This window comes from Centrocercus urophasianus, unplaced genomic scaffold (assembly GCF_019232065.1).
Source record: "Centrocercus urophasianus isolate 14NV4802_14NV808 unplaced genomic scaffold, USGS_Curo_1.0 seq_16, whole genome shotgun sequence".
NCBI lineage: Eukaryota > Metazoa > Chordata > Aves > Galliformes > Phasianidae > Centrocercus > Centrocercus urophasianus.
The window spans coordinates 5,341,396-5,362,474 of NW_024884711.1; the positions used below are offsets into that span (position 1 = coordinate 5,341,396).

At 35.9% G+C, this 21,079-nt stretch overlaps 1 protein-coding gene across 5 annotated transcripts in view; it reads left to right on the forward strand.

The window, feature by feature from the left end:
* Positions 1-21,079, forward strand: part of ULK4 (unc-51 like kinase 4) — a 213,447-nt gene that overhangs the window by 80,685 nt on the left and 111,683 nt on the right. For all 5 annotated transcript variants that reach the window (XR_006168599.1, XM_042817534.1, XM_042817537.1 and 2 more), the window contains one exon: positions 9,548-9,596. Coding sequence is in view for 4 of the 5 variants with exons in the window: in XM_042817534.1 (XP_042673468.1) it covers positions 9,548-9,596 (49 nt within the window). In the remaining variant the exon portion in view is untranslated. The remainder of the gene's footprint in view (positions 1-9,547; positions 9,597-21,079) is intronic.

Genomic DNA, 21,079 nt, shown 5'->3' on the forward strand with positions numbered 1-21,079 from the left:
GATGATTTTTAAAAGAAATCCCTGAAATTAAGGGGACAAGTAGCTTAAATCATAGATGTTTCTTATCTGAATTACTAAAAATTTCCATTAGGTTTTCTTTTCCCTTTGTGTGTTACTTCTGGTATATTTTACTTGGATAAGGAATTGAACTCTTCACTGTAGGAGCAAACGTCTTCAACAGTATAAGATCTGATTCAAAGAGGTTGCTGTCGTTAGGTATCTTGTCTTTTCTGTGTCTGTCAACTTACCATATACATTATATGTACTGATAAAAAGTTGGTGTTTTTTTTTCTTTGGCTTGAGGTTTTTGTTCCTGCTTTGAATCCTGCAGTCACTTTGTTGTGTTCTGTACTGATCAGATTGCTAGAATTGTCCTAGTAATAAATGTTGATGAGAATTTCTCAGCTTCTATTAGTATGGCACGTTTTCACTCTTAAATTCTTACCTAATTTAGAAAGTTGTTCTTTTAAATGAACTATCCCAGGAAGCTTATACTGGGTCATGATTGTTAACTTGACTGTCTCACAGGTGAAGTTAGAAGGCATAACTTTACTATGTGCTAAGACAAAGCTATTTATTTTTCTGCGTGTTCTCTTATGATGATACTTGACTTGGCTGTAGTTGAAAACTCAGGGTATTTAAAGATGTGAATACGTCTGAGAGCTGAAACTCAGATTTCATCAGACAAAAATTGAGATAGTGGGGCTCCTTCCAGTATGTATTTGATTCTAAATTGCTTGATCTTTCAAATTTGTTTTCTGTAATGAATATGAATAAAATAATATGGAGTATTTCTAATAATAGTTGGACTAGACCCTGTAGGCTTACCTGAGCTGAACAGTGGGAATTATGTTTTGGAAGTGTACAACATCAGTGAGAAGATCACAAATTGAGAGACAGTTTTACTAAAACTTTGGTCCATATTTATGTGGATTTTGGACGTGATCCTTATTGCACTAGTTTAACATCTATGGGCTATGGAAAACCTTATTTTCTTGTTAGATAAATAATACTGATACAAAACAGCGAAGAATTCATGTGATATCTGTGATTTCTATACTTTGTTATAAGATTTGCATATGCACTGCTTTATTGAATAACTTGAGTCAGGAAGACCCAGAAATAAACTCTGGAAATGAGCAGCTAATAATTCCACTGTCAACTCACACATCACTGTAATGCATATCAAAGCCAGTGGTCAGAGTTCATTATTGCAAGTGAGTTCTCATAGTCTAGTCATGTACTGACTGCAATGCTAATCACCACCTTTAATGTAAAACACAGCTCCTTAGTGTTGCATTTTATTAGGGCTTTCCTTTAGTAAAGAAATGAGCTATTAACCTTATACCTGTAATTTTGTTTCCTCTTTATGTATTGCTGATCAATTGCTGACTCTTCATTTTAAAAGTGTGAAGTGACTCTTTGAAGTTATTGTGAAGTCAGCTGTTCAAAGATGTCATACTGTAAGGCTCACCTATTTGCTCTTTTAACATAAAGCTTTAAATGGGAGAAAATGCCATTCATTTCCAGTTTTTTATTTCAACAGGAAATGTTTGATATGTAAATAAGAATTAAAAAAATATGTAAATAATGAGGAGGGGTTGGCTGGTTAAGATAGTAGAATTGGAGTTGTAGGCTTCAGCAAATTCAGATTCTACCTCAGACTCCCTGTTCAGCATGAAGCAAATCTAAAACATGGAAGATAAGGAAAAAGGCAAGCACGTGTCAGTGTTCTCTACAGGCTCTTTCAGCCACCTGTGAGTTGTTCTTTCTAGAAGCCCTAGGAAAGACATGTTCTGTAGATAATAGCTACTGTCATTTCATTTACATGGCTCCAAAAAGATACTTGACAAATAACTTACAACATTCATGAATGTTCCATAGTGTAACCAGCAGCATAGAAAGATTTGTTTTCATTAGGGTTTTCCTTTGTGTTTGTTTAATCTGGAGCTTGCTGCCTAATTCGATGCTATCAAGGTCTTGCACTGAAGATGGTCACACTACTTCATAAATATCTAGCATACTTTTGAGTTTAGCAGTACCTTTTGCAATCTGAGCAGTCCTGTCTATATTTTAAGAGCCTTTGGTAGGGGGCTTTATAAAATACATTTTGAAAGTCCAAATTTTGCATTGCATCTACTACAAACATTGCATCTACTAGCTCTGCTTTGCCCACATGCTGACTGATTTCTTAAAAGACCTGTTGTGGATTTTTTGCTTTGTTGCTTTAAAATGAATGTCTTGCCAGTTGCTTTGTGCTTGGCTACTACTGTTATTCTTTAAAGTAGTTTCTACTCATTTGTTCAGCTTAGAATGTCTGTAGCACACAGGGTTTTCTTCATTTCTGACTTTTCCCTAAAGAGTACTCGATGTCATGTTTTCTGCCTTTTAAATCTTTCTTTAAATGAAAGCAGGGAGTTTTAGATAAGGAAAAAAAAAGTACATAACTACCTATACATTATCACAGTTTATCTGTTTTCTTCTCCAGTTCTTTTTCAACACGAGTGAATGCTTTCTCATTCTTATGATGCCTCTGTAAATTTTAATTTATTCTATAACCTCTCCTACTGACACCTCAATTTAAGGCAAATCACATTGTGTTCCTTGCAAACAAAAATACTGCTGTTTGAACCCATCCAAGCTTATTTATTACAGGAATGGATGAAAAATAGCTGTGTTTATTTTTTTCTCCATTGGAAAATATGAATTATGTACGCTTGCTGCAAAGTCCAGTTTTACAAAAATAGATTTCAGTGCTTTTTTTTATTTGCAGAATTTATATAAAGTTATTTTGTATTTAAATTATATCTGGAATCGCTGGTGAAATGTATATAATTTTGTCAGATGATGAACTAAAAAAATCAAGTGACAAAGTCATTCTCCCTCTATGTGGTCTGACAAAACTCTAATTCCTTTTCAGTAGAGCAGCATCACAAAGAGAGGTTGAAATGTAACCCACTGTGGGGAGAACACAGGCTACTGGATAGCTAGATTTCTCTGAAGAAAGGAGGCTAAGGCTAAAGAAGAGATTGGAACCTGGGTCTCCCTTACAATTCTAAGGAAGACATTTGATAGCCATTAAAACAACACTGAAAATACTCTTTTTAGGATGAAAAAAAAAAAAAAAAATAGCTGACTGAGGCATGAGACTGTAGATCCTAAATGGATATTGATTTCTGAGCCTGGGGGATGGGAGGATATTGGCTAGATCAGTCTGACACCTGTTTTTAAACACACAGTCTCCCTTTCTTTTTTATGACTGGGAATTCTAGGACCATGAGGGCACCTAAATCCCCATGCAGATCCAGCACAGAAGTGCTACTCTTCCCAAATGTCTTCTCGACATTTTCCTTTTTTTATTACTACCTTTTTTTAAAGACAAATGATGTATTTTAAATGGTAGTTATCTTCTATTTATTTTTATTTTTTATTTAAAATGGAGGAAGTCTTCAGAGAACTGGAAGATGACCTTGTTAACATAGTATTGAGTGGTGGCGTGCTACCTGCTTAAAATTTTGTTGAATGCTTACTGGTTGTTTTATAGCTATGTAGTGACTATTAATTAAAAAATATATATATATATATTATATTTATATATATAGTTAGGCTTTGTATTTACCTGGATCTTCTTCCAGCGGAAAATAGATTTACTTGTGTTCCCTTTCTTTGAGCAACAGAAAATGTGTTTGGATTTTTAGTAAGTTCCATAGTATTTACTAGGCTCTTCCCTAGAGGCTCTGCATAGAAAGAACAGTTAAAAGTAATCACACGTGCAAGACCTGTGGGTTCTACAGAAATGAGAAGCTGCATTGTTGATGTTCTTTTTCAATTCAGATTTTACTCCTGATGTTGAATGGATGGCTTCACTTTAATGACTCTTCTCCTACACATATTCCTTAATTGCTCTTGTTATAATCTTATGAAATGCATAAGTGCTTTTGTGGCAAAAAGAGATCTTTCTTTTGGAAATCTTGCCAGCCTTCTCTTGTATCTCTCTCTTTTGAACTTCAGTTATTTTTCAGAGATGGTGACATTGTTCATGTTGTCATCCAAAATCCGGGAGGAAAGTTCTATAACTCCTTGTGGTGTTAGAAAGTAGCATTCCATTATTCTTCATGATACCTAATAGGCAACTTGACAAATCAAGCTTGCACTCCCAGATTTCAAATTCTACGCTTAAGCAGTTAAAATATACGTATGAATACATCAATATACATATTCATTATTTTCAGAAACCTTGTTAATACATACCAATGTCCCTCTGGGCATGTGCAGTTGCACCTGAGGTGGCTGTACTTCTTCCTCCTTTCTATTTCTCCTTCAACTTCATCACAGTGATTGTTGCCTTACCTTTAGCTGTTTTTTCCCCAGTTTGGCAAATTTCTGTTGCTTGTTAGGCTGTGACACACAACTTTCTGTCTTAGTGCACTCTAATCTAAACCAATAATATGAAATCTGAGGAAGAAGACTTGCACCTGATGGATGCAAAGACAAAAGTAGTCTGTTATGACTCCTGTGCTTCCGTGAACCAGGATTGTTGTGAGGGGAAAAAAGGCTGTTCGCACACCAAGTGAAGTAAACATGGGAAGTTTGAGGACTAGTACCCATTGATTCCTTTTGCTAAATTAATTTATTAATCCTTAAACTAATATATTGATCTCTTTTGCTAAATCATCCTGCATCAATGTTTTGTACTAAATGGCATTTTGTAGGAATTGTTCAGCTGCCTGAAGAAGTGATCAATGTTGTTCAGCTGCCTGAAGAAGTGATCTCTGCTGTGTGCATTATGACCTCTGCTTTTACATCCCCCACTCTCTTCCATTTCCTCCCAGTCAATCTTGTTGTTGTTGTTTCAAATTCAGTAAGAATTTTGTGTGCATGTGTATGGGAAGTATGTTAGAAGTCTTAAAGTTACAACAGACCATATTTTAAAACAAGTCCAAACAACTCTATATAATGTCCTTTTTCTGCTGCTTTGCTTCTTGCTATGTCGTGATCTGCAGGAGATGTAAGAGAAAAGAGTCTCAAAAGAATTACATTGAAGACATAAACCTACTTTATCTTTCTTATTTAATGCATTGAAATTTTTGCTCAGTATTTTAGGGGAGGAATGCATTTATATTTAGAGCTTACAGATTTTCTCATCTTCATTCCTGTTTTTATTCCTAAGAAGTTATAAATGCATTATATGTTGCACTATTATATATTGCATTTGTAATTTCTTAGGAACAAAAATAATAAATATTTTGGTCCATATAGGAACTTAGTTTTCCCTTGAGTTTAGCTTTATTTATACTGTGGAATAATTCAGTCTTGCTATCCTTATTTGAACAACTATCTCTACTGGTATGAATGCCTAGTTACAGAAGGCCAGAAGCAAGAGAATAATTGCTTAATGTACTATTGTGTTTTTCAAATAGGACTAAAAGGTCTTGCAAAATTGTCTGAGGAGGTTCTTTTCATGTATCAAACGAATTAAAATTTTTTTGTACACTTTAATTTTAGGTTTAAGGAATTGTATATATTTTGGGCTGAAATCTCAGAATTGAGGGGCATAAATGTATAAAGAACTTTTTTTTTTTTTAAAAAAATAGCTTTGGAAATGTGTATAAATATCTACATATGGTTGAAATAGCTTGTTTGACCTGCCGTTGATTTATTATACAAGACATAATTCTGTAAAACATCAGGATATTTGTTATCTGAATGAAAAATCTGAAAATTGTTTTTAAAAATCAGTGATTTTTTTCTTCAATGTAATGTTGAAACATGGAACTTGAGAAAGGGGTATCATTCTGCTTCTTTGCCTTCAAAAAACTCTTTAAACTCAAGAATAGTAATTTTTCTTATATTCTTGTTGAACAAAATTAGTTTTTTATTTTTTTGTCTTCTACTATACTACTTTTTGTCTTCTACTATATTCTACTGTAGAAGTGAACTTTCTCTTAATGTTTAAATAGCCATTGCTTGTATTTATTTGTAAAATGTTAATAGTCTATTAGCTGTAGATCTTGAAGTTGACAAAATATGCAATCACAATCTGACAGAACCTTCAAGGAATGCTCATCTTCAAAATGAAACAACAAAAGAAGCTCTGCTAAAATATTTTGGGATTCTTGAAGAAAGTAAGATGTATTAAACTTCCAGCAGTTCAGTTTGTGGTGGTCATTGAATTGCATCCCTATGCTGAAGAATTTCATGAGTTGTAGTACTCCTTAAAATCACTTTCTAAGGTGTTGTAATTTATATTTTTTCATTTGAGTAATTCCTGAACTTTAGGAATTCAGGACATAAGTAGAGTTATTAAAAAAACCCTATCACTTGACCACACTCAAAATTCACTTTAATTCGTAACTTTATGAAGATTTTATGGACATTCAAACAGAATGGTGGCAAAACTGTTTGTTTGTTTTAGTAAGGTTTGCATTTATTTTCCATGGGATTATTGCTGTCTGTATTGTTCTTAAGCGCACGTTTCTTTTCATTTTGATCTCATGAACTCAGCAAAACTGCTTATGACTTGGTTTTCTTATTTTATACCATGCTATAGGGTTGTAATAGATGAAGCTGAATACTCAGGCTCTTTTAAATTTTAATACGACTTTCTTGCTTTATTACAGTTACTGTTTCCCTGTCTGGGAACCATTTTATTATGATTTCAAAAGTTTTGTTTTAAAAATGGGACTTATTTTAATACTATTGGTTAGGTTATTTTTGTGCTGCTTGTAATTAGGCAGAGGCAAAATTATAGAACATAATGGGAAATCAGCAGCAGACAGTATGCTGGGTTGAAAACCTATTGAAAGACATTTCTATAGATGTATGGATTTTGAAGCTGGAAACTGATCAGGAATTGAAAATAAAACTCTGTTCTCCCTCCATAATCCAACTGAGTGCTGGATGACTGACTGGCGTTGCAGTGATGCCCTTCCAATATCTGTTTTCTGCAGTTTTTTGAGCCTGTACTGGGACTGAAAGCTACTAATGATTTTACTGCTAATATGCGATAAAAAAGCCCCAAACTGCTGTGGATCAGTACTTTCAGTGCAGGTCGTCATGTTCTACTTCCTGAAAAGTGTTATCCATGAACTCACGTACTTTGACAGCTGTGGCTAAGATATTTGAAAGAAATATCCTACTTCAAATATTTTTCTTACAGTTAAGATGTACTTTTACTTTAATTCTCAAATCTTGTTTTGCTATACTTATGAGTATCAGTCAGCCTTTCCTGTTTTAGTACTGATCATATACTTTTGAAAGTTCTTTAAAATACCATCGTATAATGGTGATGCATTGATTTTACAGTGAGATCTTTATTGTTGTGTTTATTTCCAGTTTCTGTCTACTGCAAAAAGTGAAGCATTAAAAGAAAAAAAATCCAATTATTTGACATCCAAGATAATTTTCTACCTGCACACTCTTTTCATCCTTTTTTCCCTCCTTGCCCCCTGGGTCATTTGAAATGTAAACCAGAATTACTGAGAAGGGTTAGGAACTGGAAGCGAAGAATAACATTGTTCAAGAAAATTGACTCTGAAATAATTGGAAGTCCTAATAGATCTTCTCCCTGTTGTATTCTATGGTAGACACTATTGTGAGTTGCATCTTGGTATAATATTTCTTAAAAATCAATGGTAAGATCATTCTTTGTCTATTTTGGACAGCTTCTGAAGGGCATGACATGAAAGTATGGCAGTGAGATGACTTTGAACCTTTCCATTTCAGTGGTGGGTTTTTATTTTGTGGAGTTCACCAAAAAAAGATAAATAAATTTATCTGAGTTCTGCTCTAATGTAAGCTTCCAATGGACCTGAGAGGTTATTTTTGTCTGGAAGACTTTCTAACATTTAGGGACAGCCGTGCTCCACCTCCCTTTTTTCCCAGCTGATAGCAATGAGGTTATTAGCTTTATTTATATTCATTTTATACCAAATTCTGAACGGGACAAGATCTTTAGACCAACTTTTTTTAATGTACTAGTAGATATCATCCATGGTCTTTCACAAATATTCCTTTTGCTATGTTCTTCTACTTTGGTCTGTTTGAAGGGGACAAAGGTATTTCCTTTTTCCTTAACATTCATATGTTTGGGTTTGTTTTTTTTTAATGTCCTTTGGCATCAGTGTAATTTGAGTCTACTGTTGGCTATTACCTGGGACTTTGGGCTAAAGAATGGTGGTTTCTACAACTACTGGAATGAAGTTGTTGTCATTTACTGGCAAACTTTTCAGAAATTCACATCCTATTTAAATAGCAAGGTTTAAAATCAAGTCTGCTAGTAATTTTTTGAGAACCAGCAATTTTGTTTTCTAATGGGCAGAATCTCAAAGTCCTAGCTTGTTGTGGAAGGGCATAGTGAACTGAACGAACTGGTTTGCTTTGCTCATAATCCCTGCTCATTTCTTTTAAAATTATACAGCTGCATCTTGAGATATGTTATGAAGTTTCTACTTGTCGTGGATCATTTTGCCTTTATGAGTCTTTGAGTCTGACTCAATAGCATCTGCTGTGGAAGTGCACATTTAGCAGAGGTGTGTCATTGAATTCTTCTATACAGTAATCACTGTTTCCCATTGACGTTCACCAACGCTTACTGAACATTTCTGGATAGCAAACAGCAGATGACAGCACAGCGAGGCAGCGGTGGTGCCTTTCAGCAGTGGCAACAGCCACTGAGGCTCATCTCCACTGGTACAGACCTCTATGAGTGAGGCATGCAGGCTCTCGTTCATTGGTGGCTTAAATGCATAGCTGAAATGGTGGTGACTGTACTGAAACATGGTGTTTTGTAGCTGAGAACTTGCTCATAGTGTTGTTGTACTCTTTGTATCTATTGTAGTTTCCACGGAGATAAATAGGAAGTGTTACTTTCAGAGTGACCTCCTATAATTCTGTTGTCATCATGTTGCATGTGACAGAGATACGCATCTGCTTTATTCACAGACATAAAGCTTTCGGGATTTTTATTTATTTATTTTTGAGAATATTCTGCTTTCTTCTGAAAAGACTTTGAAATTCAGGAAAACAGAAGTAAATTCTTTTGGGTAACGGCTCCTGAATTCTTTGAAGGGAAGTAATTGCAAGTGCGTCGTATATTAATATATGTTAAACCCAAGAAGTTGGTTAATGTAGCATGCTTCAAATAACAACACACAGCTTGTTTGTAATTTCGCCTTGTATGCTGTGAATCTCTTAATTCAAATTAGTTGATGATGCACGGTGACTGTTTCATAGTCTGTACAGTGTTGTATTTCTGAATTTTGATTATTTTTTGCCTTTTAAAAATACTAATTTACTTACTGTACCGCTCACTTGAATTGCATCAACGAAGCAGATCTAGAAGTAATTTCCAAAGCAGCATTGTGTTGCTGTTTCTATTTGATAGCTGAAAGGGGAGCTCATTTTTGTTGGAAGCTAATCAAAGACTGAGGTTTGGGGTCATAGATTTTGGCAACTCTTATTCTACTATTCTCCTCCTATGTGTTTAGTATATTAAATAAGAATTCACTTCCTCTCTTCTAAAGTAAATCTTTGGTTTTTTTTACAGCCTTGTGGAAGAAAACCATCTTTTTCCAGTTCTTTTCCAAGTCATCTTGGTAAGAATAATTTTTATGTATACGTGCACTAATAGGTATATATCGTATCTCCAATCATGTCAAAATAGCAAGCTAAATAAGGAATATTTGCAAGCTGTTGATAGTGAACAGTCTATTAATTCAAAGAATCTACTAAACATAAGCATGTATGTGGGTCTCGCTGGCTATTTGTATAAAGCCTTTCTTTTATACAGTAAAAATTCCATTTTTTTTGTTTTCTGTCCAAATAAAATTCTGAAAAATAGAATGAGCTTTATTCTTAAATAAAGCTATGTATTTTCTAACCCAAGCAACTAATAATGAGCAACTTGTGTTTTATTTAGTAGAATCAAACCAGAGTTTGGTTACCATAAGGCAAACTACTGCTGTTCTCTTTTAGAATTTCTTCCAATATCAAGTGTCAATGATATGATTTTCATAGTAACATGCTGGATTTCCATCCAAAAACAGAATGCACTGCTTATGATAAGTGATCAGGAAAAAATTGGTGATGTTTTTGCACCTCTGAAATGTAGCAAAACTATTCTATTAAGAAAAAGGAAATCTGTGGGATAGTTTAAAGCTGGGTCCTGTGCTATGGTTTCCTCACTGATAATTTCCAGACTCTTGTTTATTTTTTCAAGCCTGTTTGCTCATGAACCTGTCAGGTAAGTGTTCTGTAGTGTAAGCCTGCTCCTGATGAATACAAAATGTGAATGATGTATGCAGTGCACGTGAATTATTCTTCCTATTGCATCATTTTTAAAATTCAGTCATATTCAGGGTAGAAGGTGTTCATAAACGTGATTCTGAATCAAATTTGAATTTCCATTTTTAGCTTTAAACATTTGAGTTTTCTCTTTTCCTTTGCAGTGATTTTTTTTATTTGTTACATGTCATCTTCGATCTGTTACAAGATGACTCCTTTTTTTATTTAACATACCTTCTTTGGCAATGACATATGATATTTTGTGTGCATACATGTACAAATTCGAGCTCTTCTGATGAGCGTTCAGAACAAAAGCAACACTTCAGTGTTTCGTAAATAGACTTAACCTGAGATAAGTACTGCTTACAACAAGAGAGGAGCGCAGTAAAATATGAAACTTCACTTAGTGTTGGTATCATGAGGTTTAACTGCTGAAAAAGTACATGTATACTTATGTTTTTTGGGAGGGTGCATGTGAGGATGTGTTGAATAGAAATTTAGGTGATTTCTAGAAATTCTACTGGATTTTGAAAAATTCTTCTCCAACCTGTTCTTTGTAACCACAATGAGTTAGCAAGCCCATCATTATAGGTTTCTGAAATCATTTTCATGGTTGTATGGGTGAAAGGAGCTGCGTATCATTTGCTTTTCAGTGCTAGTCCATAATCTAGTTTTTTCTTAGGTTTATACTTCTATTTGTTTCATCAACTAGGGTAGATCAGTAATGTTGAGCTTTCTTTTGTTGTTCAGGTTCTTATCAAATTCTAGGCACTATTCATTTTAAATTATACTTTCTACTCAGTGCACTTTGTAGGTATGCTCTCAGTAAATAAAGTATAGCTATCCACTATCAAGTTCAGAAGTATCACTTTTTTCATAATTTTCTATGCAGAAACCAAATGTCCAGTGTGTTTTCCCTGTATCATAAAGTGCAGTTCACATTACTACTGACGATGCAACTGACCTTGCAGTGACTCTTCTAGAATGTGAAAGGAAATAGGATGGGCTCTGAATTGCAAAGTGTCTGTAGGTGCAGTCTGTGTTTCAGGGCTGTGTGGTATCTTTACTCCAGCTCTCAGAGCAGCACAAACATGGTGGCTTGCAGACACAATTCACAGGAAATATGTTTTAGCATGACTGCCTCTCACTGTTCATTGATGTCGAGTTGCCCTACTACATACTGCTTATCCTGGATTGTGATTTAACACCTAAGACTGAGTTTTGACATCCTGTAGCAAGTATCTGGACCAATTCACTCTCAAAACTGCTCTTAATTGCACCAAGTGTACCAAATTACACCAAAGTTCATGCCCTTTGCCTCTTCATGCCTCTGTAAATGTTACAGTTGCAAAAAAAAGCAACCTCCAGCACTCATTAATCATTTTAATTACATTTAGTAAATGTAGATTGATAGTGTTCTTTGTCAGTGTGTGAAAGACCTGTTTACAGCTCTTTGTTGCAAAGCTTCAGAGGGGAATTTCACATTGCACCTGAATGCAAAATAGTTTTATCGGCACCCTCGTTCTAGATCCCAGCACTAGCTGTTGTGTTGATTAGGAGTATTTCTACAAAGCAATATGAAGGTATGGCTGCAGAATGGGTGAGCATTTGTCTTGCTGTCATGTCTAATGCAGTTGTTGAAGGTGTAGTGATGTGTATTGGTGTAAGTATTCATATCCACAGAAAGGAAGATGGATTAACAAGTAAGCAGGAGTGTATTCAGAACAGTATGGGACTGAAAAACATAAGGAAATTTGGCAATGTAATGTGCATAATTTAAATGGTGCAAACTTCCCTTAGTAACAAGATTAAAAATAGAAGCAAATTGTACAATGACGTAAATGGTACCAAAAGCTGGACTGATGCAAGATATAAATAGAAAATACTAGTGTTGATTAAATCGATGGGGTTGCAGCAGAAGAGGTTGCTGTGGAATATATGTTATACTTTCTTATTACCTTTTTCTGCTGTACCCTTAGTATTCCACTTCTGATACTTTCTGTTTCGCTGTGTCAAACCTGTGATCATCTGAAATATCAGTATATTATATACAAAATATTATTTTTGAATATCGGTGTACTGTTACATGGAGCTCGCTGATAGAATTGGAAATGCTCTTCTGTCAAATTTGTAGCTTATGTGTGTTTATATTTTAGGCTGCTAGCCTAAAAGTAGCTGAAACTAAAGTTGACATCAATATTATTTTCTGTGCTATATTGCTTTTCTGAGTGGATCTTATCTGCTGAACTTTTCACACATCATAAATGTTATATAGCTTTTCTTTAGGGCTATCTGAATCTAAGTTGTTGCCTAAAAAAGAAATTCTGTCTAGTTGGTGAAATGCTATTTTTCTGCTGATAAGTTAAAAAGCTGAAGGAAATGGTGCTTGTGATTGGAAGCTCAGTGGTATCCTCTTCTTAAAGCCTAATAGTCCATTCTCTGCTCATCCTACTAAAATTTCTCATGTATTAACATGCCAGCATCTCACAGACTTCAGCTTCTGTTGTCAAAAGATAATTTTTTTTTTTCCAAGTCCTGTACTTTAAAGGTCAGTGATGCCATGAAAAATGTGACAATTTGGATTTAAGGGCTCTTCCTTTTAATGCAAATTACTTGCTAGTAAGATTGGAAGTAACTGCACTTCTAAATGGTATTTTATTATTAAATACCATTATGAAGGTCATGCCTTTGGTATTAAAAATTTCAGCAGTACATGATACTAGCAGGTCCATATTTTGATCAGAAATTTGCTTTCTACTTTTTTTTTTGGAAATAATTAAACCTGTGCTCAAACAAAAAAAATGCTTCAAAGCCATTGTTATTCTGACAGATGATGATCCTCTTGGAAGGTGTACTTAGCTCTCTTTTCTGTAATCTCAATTCAAAATTGAGTTCGTTATTCCAAAGAAGGGAGCGTGAGCTAGGCATGATAATAGGAAAAAATATGTTAAAGTTAGCTGAATATATTCATACTTCAAACAAAAGAGCCCAGTGTTATTTGGGTAACACCTTTTCAAGAAAGCAAATCATATTGTGGTAGACTTGTCCAAATAAGGATATATGTAGCACATCTGCTGTAAATGAACTTCAGGCTGACGTTCCTCTTTAAACTGTGTGCTTGCGAGGAATGACTGATAGTGGTGCTAAAAGGCATCTGTGGACAGGTTGCTCCAGTTTGCAGTCATACACAATAATTTAGCTTCAGCCTCCTATGAAAAACCAAACCTGAATGGTTAGGCAGCATCCGCTTTAAAGAACAGGAAATGGCATTTATTTTATTAGCTTTTTTCAGGTATTCCTGTTTCTGGTTGTGCATTCAATGCTGTACAAGAAATTGTGAAATTTGGTGGCTCATTCTGGTGTAGTTTCTCTGTTTGTTTCTGCTTGTATGGAATATCTGCACTTACAAGGCATCTGAAGTTAGATTCTAAGAGTGATTTTTGAGGTTTCTAGTGACAAGTGGTGTTTTTGCATGCGGATGGTCAAGAAGTTTTCCTTTGTATAGGCATTTGGCTGTTAACATTAGTAAGAGCAAGATTTGGCTTTTAAGTATAATTGTAACTGATGATAGACCATCAATATGTTTACTGTAGCCAAGAAGCTTAAGGCTTCTCTGTGCTGCAGTGTGTGGCAACAATTCAGAAAGGCACTCCCACCTCACTTTGGACTAGCAGTTTACAGCAGCCATGTGGCTGCAGCAATAGGGGGTAAGAAGATAAGAAGCTTTCTCCTGCAGCTTAACCAATACTTGGGTGTTTTGCTGCCTCAGGTCCCATAGCTGGTTCCAAGTAGAGGATGTCTTCACAAATGGTACATGGGCATCTTCCTGTACATGCATAAGACCAATATGGTTTGAGGGAACATCATGCAGAGATGAGCTACAGTGCCAGAAGTGATCGTAATGTGTTGTGATGGCTGGGGACCATGTGGCAGCAACGTGATGCTCCATGTGAGAGCTGCTTTATGCATCTCCTAGGGAAAGTATGCCACTTGTTTTGTGTTCTTTTTATACAGATCATGAGCTTGGAATAGTGAAAGAAATATTGTATAAATAAAACTTGTGTGCATACAAGTTTGAAAACTTGCTAAAAGATTCCTCTTCTAAGATGCTAGCTTTAAACAGACATGGGATTACTTCCTTTCTCTATGTGACCTTGAAAGAATTATTGTTGGGATTTGTTTCTATTTTTCCAAGTGATAAGAACTGATTTTCATCTGTTCTCGTAGAGATGCTTGAGTCAAATACTTTTCACTGATTTTAACTCCTTTTCTAAGATTAGAGGTCAGAACAGTAGTAGTTAAATGTGCCTTTGTGATAAATGACAAAACTTGACGAGAAACTGATTTTTTCAGGGGATTTACCAAATTATCTGATTAGTGGGAAGAATAGGCTTGTTTGGCAGATTTCTGAGAGTTTAGAGAATAGCTTCCTGTTCCCATTGCTGACACTTTTTTTTTCCTGGTGCTTGGGCAAATTATATAAACCTTCTTTTCCAGTCAGTGTGCTTCTGTCCTTCGTGTGTCAGCTAAGGACATTTACTCTTAGGAAAGCTATCAGAACTTGGTGCTCGTTCTGAAACTAGGGCTGTTAAGGTGCCAGCAGGACCTTGTAAGGTTATGTATGAAGGCAAGGGCTGCTCTGAAAGTAATGCCTCCTGTTTTACTATGTTGGCCCATGATGTCAGAAGCAAGTGTTGTTGGGGTGGCAGTAGGGGTTGAACCTTCGCACCAATCTTCCATTGCATTTTGTTACCATGTAATAGCTGGCAGCAGGGGGGGGCAGTCTGACAAGTGGCATCTGGCATGGAACTACATCTGAAGCAAAGGAGTGGGATTGAATTCTTCCGTGTGGAAAAATGGCACCCATTGATGCTTGCTGAGCATTTATAGAGACCCTACAGTGGATGTGTGCACAGTGAGACGATGGGTGGTGTGTTTCAGCAGTGGTGACAAGCCATGTTCCAGGCAGATACGCATTTCTATCACGCTGTAGGGGTGACTAGATGTGGTGTCACCTTTACAAGCTGGAGTGAAGATGTCAGTCCATGCAGTGACAACATGTGCATTTCCATTGAAGAAGTAGTTCAAGGCACAGCACTCAGAGGGTGATGTGCACTGTTTTTTTTTTGGGGATGGTAAAAGTGCAGTCCTTTTGGATTTCCTGGAACCTAAATGAACCACCAGCTCTGACTGCTGCATCAGTGCTGACTAAGTTGAAGGTTTGAACTTCTGTAGTCAGACCAGAGAAGAAGAGAACCTTTCTCTTGTAACATGATAACAGCAGGGCCCATACCAATTTGAAGACCACAGAGCACAATGCAATCTTGTCTGTGCTGTCCTTCCACACCCGCTGTCTATTCCAATTTTGATGCCTTCTGACATCCATCTGTCTGGGCCAATGAAAGATGAACTGTGTGGCAGCCTCAATGCTGCTACTGCATCTGTAAAACAGTGAGTTATTTCCATTGGTGCAGATTTTCTGAGTGTGACATGCAAGCTCTTGTTCACTGATGGTGCAAATGCACAACTAATGGTGGTAACTGTTGAAGAATAGAGTTTTGTAGCTGAGGAATTGCTCAAACAGTGATATTGTGCTCTTTGTACCTGTTGTAGTTTCCATGAAAATAATTAGGAAGCATTACTTTCAGAGCGACCTCGTTGTATCACTGGAATGTAGTGATTAACTAATTAGACATTGGAAAGTATTCAGACTTTGTTATGAAAAGTACTGTACAAATTCTAAACAAAAGTGAACATTCTATGTTTTACTATACATCTGAATAGATGTAATACCGTAGGATTGCTGGTGGAGGAGGGATGGGAAGCAGAGTTGTCTTTAAATCGCTCAATATTACAGACTGATGTTGTGAATAATAAAATGGATTTTAAAAAGGAAAAGATGTTACTAACGGATATTCTTCTGTCACTTTTTCTTATTGGGAAATATGTTTGTAGCTGTCCCTCCTGCTGGAGGAGGGAATAAAGCTACTTACAAAATCACCTGAAACTTCACTTCTGAGGGGGAGGGGATTGGAAATCATAGGGTTGAAAAGGACCACAATGTTCATTGAGTTTCAATCCCCTGCTATGTGCAGGGTCCCCAGCCACCAGACCAGGCTGCCCAGAGCCACATCCAGCCTGGCCTTGAAAGAGTCCACAGCATTTCTGATAGCATTATGTTATTTTATGAGAAGGGAGTTCAAGTATTTTCATTAAAAAAAAAAAAGAAAAAAAAATAAATTGCTTTCTATTGCTAGGCACTAATATTTTAGTGTTTATGTTTAGACAACTTTTTTATTTTATGTTCAGTGCTAGGCAGTCTAAGAAAACTCATGTATGAACAATATTCATAAGTGTTTCCAGGTAGTTTTTCCTTATCTTGTTCTGGTACAGCAATGTTTTTATGGATAATAAATGTGAACATATAAATACCTCTTCCTTGGAATTGTGCTGCTGTAGTGATCATGTTGCTCACTGGTTTTTTGTGAAATGGTTATGTGTTGGTTTGGCTGTGCCTTTAGGGTGCTACAAAATGATAATATGTTGTTCTTGAATGGGCTATTCAAATAGACTTACTTTTGGATTCAAGGTGAGCTAGTATTTCCTGTATCCTGATTAGTGCACTTGAAATTTAGAGGTGTCACAAGTCTCTGCTTTGGATGGGGGTGCTCCCTATTTTTGTGTGCCAGTTGTAAAGATGAACAAGTCTGTTTCCAGAAGCAGTAGCTATGATGAAGAAAGAATCAAGCCTAATTAGCATAATTAAGGGCAGATCAAATTCAATCTTTTGAGTCTGTAATCATGTGAGTAAATAATTGGTGTGAGAGTAACATGATTGATTAAATGATTTGTGTGTTCTCAATTGAGACTTCATGATCCATCAAACTGGAAAATGTAGAGCAGGCTGCTAATTCATTTGATGTTTTTCACTGCACACAGCTCTACAAAATGGTTTTTGCTCTGCAGCAGTGGGTTGGCTATTGGAATTCAGGTGCTGCCATTACCTTCCTTCTTTGTAGCCCAGAAATTAAGTTTTCTGGTATGAGAGTTGTTGTTTTTTGTGTAGTTGGTTGTTTTTTTTTTTTTTTTCCCAATGATCTCTGCTGTCATGTAAGTTTTACATCTCTGAACCTCGAATTGCTAATTATTTTATAAGTTTATACATAAATATAGTGAATTTTTCCCATATGTTTTGTTTCATGCTGTCATTGATAGGGGAAAAAAAATGAACTGATTACTGGTAATGGTCTTTACAGGGTCCAATTCACTGTATTTAAACAGATAAAACCATAATGTTCTGGTAGGTACTTCCACTAGCTTAGGCCAAGTTGGCAACGTGCTTAAGGAATCAAAGCATCTTATCATAGGTTTTCAGGCTTACTTGTGGTTGTGGTTGGTATTTTTGTTACTTCCCTCCCCAGCCCCCCTGCTAAACACTCCTGTCAGGTTCAAGGGACAAATTCAAACTTATGAGCAGCATTTTTATTTATTTTTTTTTTTTTTCTGAAATACCAACCTCTTCTTCTCTAGGCCTGTAGAATTTCTGTGTTTTTTAGACTTGCTGAGTGCTGGTAAATGGTGTCTGTTTTTCTGATAGACATCCTTGGTATTGTGTGGTGTTCTGTAGCTGAGAACTTGTGCAATAACACTATTTGATAGAACTCTTTGCTGTTGTTTCCATGGAAATAAATAGGCATTACTTTTGGAGTGACCTACATACATAACAGATGAGGATGTGTGCAGTTTGTGTGCATGTCATTTTCTCATATAACTTTGTTTCTTGCTGTCTTATTAACGTGTTCCATTTTTAATATATAAATGTCTTCGCATTTTGTAGTAAAAAAGCTTCTTAACTTCTGTATATAGCTTGAAGTTTGACTCTTTCCAATAGGTGTTGCTGTTGATTCCTAGTATACTATGCCTTCATTTGCTTGATCTAGCTTAATTCAGCAAACAACTGTGGATTTTCATATTCAGGAGAATAATCTCCAGTGTATACATCTCATCAAAGCTAAAATGCTTTTGTAATGATCCATAATGAATTATTTTCCTTGTGTTTGTTGTGTTTGTGAGACATTGATAGAGAAACCCCATATGTTGAGTTCTCCCTGAGGCTAGAAGGAAAGGTTGATTCTTGAAGTGCAGTAGGTATTAAGGCAGTCCTATAAACGGGCTATGGGGAAGCAATAAAATGTGATAGTGAATGAAAACAAGCCTACTTATGTGTAAACTAATACCTATCTTTACAGGCTTTTCACTTTTTGAAGAATTAAGGTACATAGAACATCTGAAATAAGTACTAAGGAAGACAAGCATGTTTAGAAGAAGAATAGGCACAAAAAGAAAAATGAAGGGGTAATTAACTTAATAATAGGTAGTTGTTTAAACTAACATGTTAAGTACTTTCATAGTTCTTCTCTGCAGTTCAGATATCCTTTAAAAACCTGTGATTTCCTCGTGTTATGCTTGAATCAATCCATCAGTAGTTCAAAAGATTTTTTTTTTATAAAATTTAAAGTAGTACATATTTTTTTTTTAACCTTAAAGGGAATTTTTATTTCTTTTAGGTATTGTTTTGTTTCTGTTTATAGCCTTATATTATATTTTGTACAACTTCATCTTATATGAGTTTATATAGCAAGTTCCCCTGTCTAGACTATTCCAGGGAAATCTATTACTGTTTGCCTGCTTCAGACTGAAAGGAGGTTCTGACCTTTTGGTGGGCACTTAGTTTGTAATTTTGTTTTGATCATCAGATTGGTTTCTTAGCTTTGGGAACTGAAAGCAGAAGTGTACTGAGCTATGTTTCTTGATGTAGGATGGCAGCAGCAGTGAGGGGGCAGGACTGTTTGCCACTGGAGACTGCCCCAGGACTTGAAGAGGCACGCAACTGGTGTGCAGTCTCTTATCTCTATTTTTCTCCAAATTGCAAATGTTTAAAGTCTTAAAAAGTTTTCAGTGCAAAGTTTCCAGATGCTTCAACAGTTTTGTATTTGGTCTTTTTTTTTTTTTTCTTGTAATCATGAAGCTCTTTAGTATTCGCATACTCTTTCATCACAGTCTGTTGCAGCTTTTTAAAATAGAAGTGTTGTGCATAACCTTCAGGATATCATATCTTTGTAATTAAAATCCTCACAGGTTTTTTTGACACTCGCTTCCAGTTTAATTTTCAGAGCAGCCCTGAAACCTCTACGTGTCCTGAAGCGCTGAGCAGCGTCTGCTTGTTGGCACTGCTGACTCTACATAGGTGGTGATGTAGGGCTGTTATCAATCAGGAATGAGATGCTGTGGTTAGGAAACAAAAAAATCTAAACAACCACTCTGTACTGGGGTAATCCATCTGTGAATTTCAGATTTCCTGCCTCATAGAGGTTACAAAGGAACTGCAGAAATTGCAGAAAAGAAATGCCGGTGATCAAAAGTCTGGACAGGCCACTGTAGACAAAATTATTCTTCAGTAGACTTTGATCTGGAAAGGTGATGACTGAAGGGGAAGTATGATAGCACGTAGTCATGAGAGGCTTGTAGAGGTGAATAGGGAACTGTATTCCTGCTCACTGTATCGTCTGATGTTAAGAACTGTATTATAAGAACTAAAGGAAACTTGTAGTTGGTATCTTAAAAAATGACAAAAGCAGACACAGCTTCCTGTAGGGTGAAGTTCAGCTATGAACTCATGAATTCTCCAGAAGGCTAGACAAGTTCATGGAAGAAAATTCCATTGGGATCTGTTTCCATTCAAAAGATCTGCTTCTGGATTAAAGTCCTTGGGCTGTGAATTCCTGGAAGCTGGAGAGTGTCCTGTGTACCTGGTTTGTGCTGTAGGACTGCTATTGCCAAAGTGCTGTAGATGGGTTGTTGGGCTAAGCAGGCTTCTAGTATGTGTGGGAACCTTTTAGTATGTTAAGCTTTCAGCTATTAACTATGGAAGGTTGTCTTCCCATTCCTTCTTCTGTGTGAAACTGGATTATTTTTAATGACTTAAACTGATTGACTTATTTTCTGAAGGAACAGTATTTCTTTGATAAAATAGCAGATTAAAAGTAAACAGTGCTAATTTTGATTTACGAGGGTAATTTTCCGTCTGTGCTGATTATTTGATTGGATTCAAATGTGTTGATGTTAATGACTACATGAATTACATTCAGATCAACAGTCATTCTGAGAATTGACAAAAAAGTTTTGTCATGAAGTTTCTGTTCAAGTTCTCACTTCTACTGGCACATAGAGTATTTAATAATGAGCTTTTTTTTTTTTTTTTTCTGTCCTTTAAATCCAGCAGGGCTTATGTGTGAGCATTGACATAAGTGGATGAAGATTCATTCTCAATTTTATAAATCTCAAATTCTCATCTGCTTTCTAAAACCATTCTCTGAACTCAAAAGCCATTTATTACTCGAATGTTTTAAAATGGAAGCAGTTCCACACTTTCAATCATCCTTGTTGCATTCTGTATTTCCTGATTTCTTTTTACTTTGGTCACCTCTCTCCCCTTCAAGACATGAATATTCTTCAGCATTTAGAATTTTAGAATCATTTGAGTTGGAAGGGACCCTTATGGGTCATTTAGTCCAACTGCCCTGCAATGAACAGGGACACCTACAGCTACATCAGGTGCTCAGAGCCTGGTCCAGTCTGACCTTGGATGTCTTCAGGGATGGGACTTCCACCAATTCTCTGGGCAACTGGTGCATCACCACCCTTACTGTATATATAAAATATATATATATATATAAATATATATATAAATATATATATGTACACACACACATATATATATGTACACACACACATA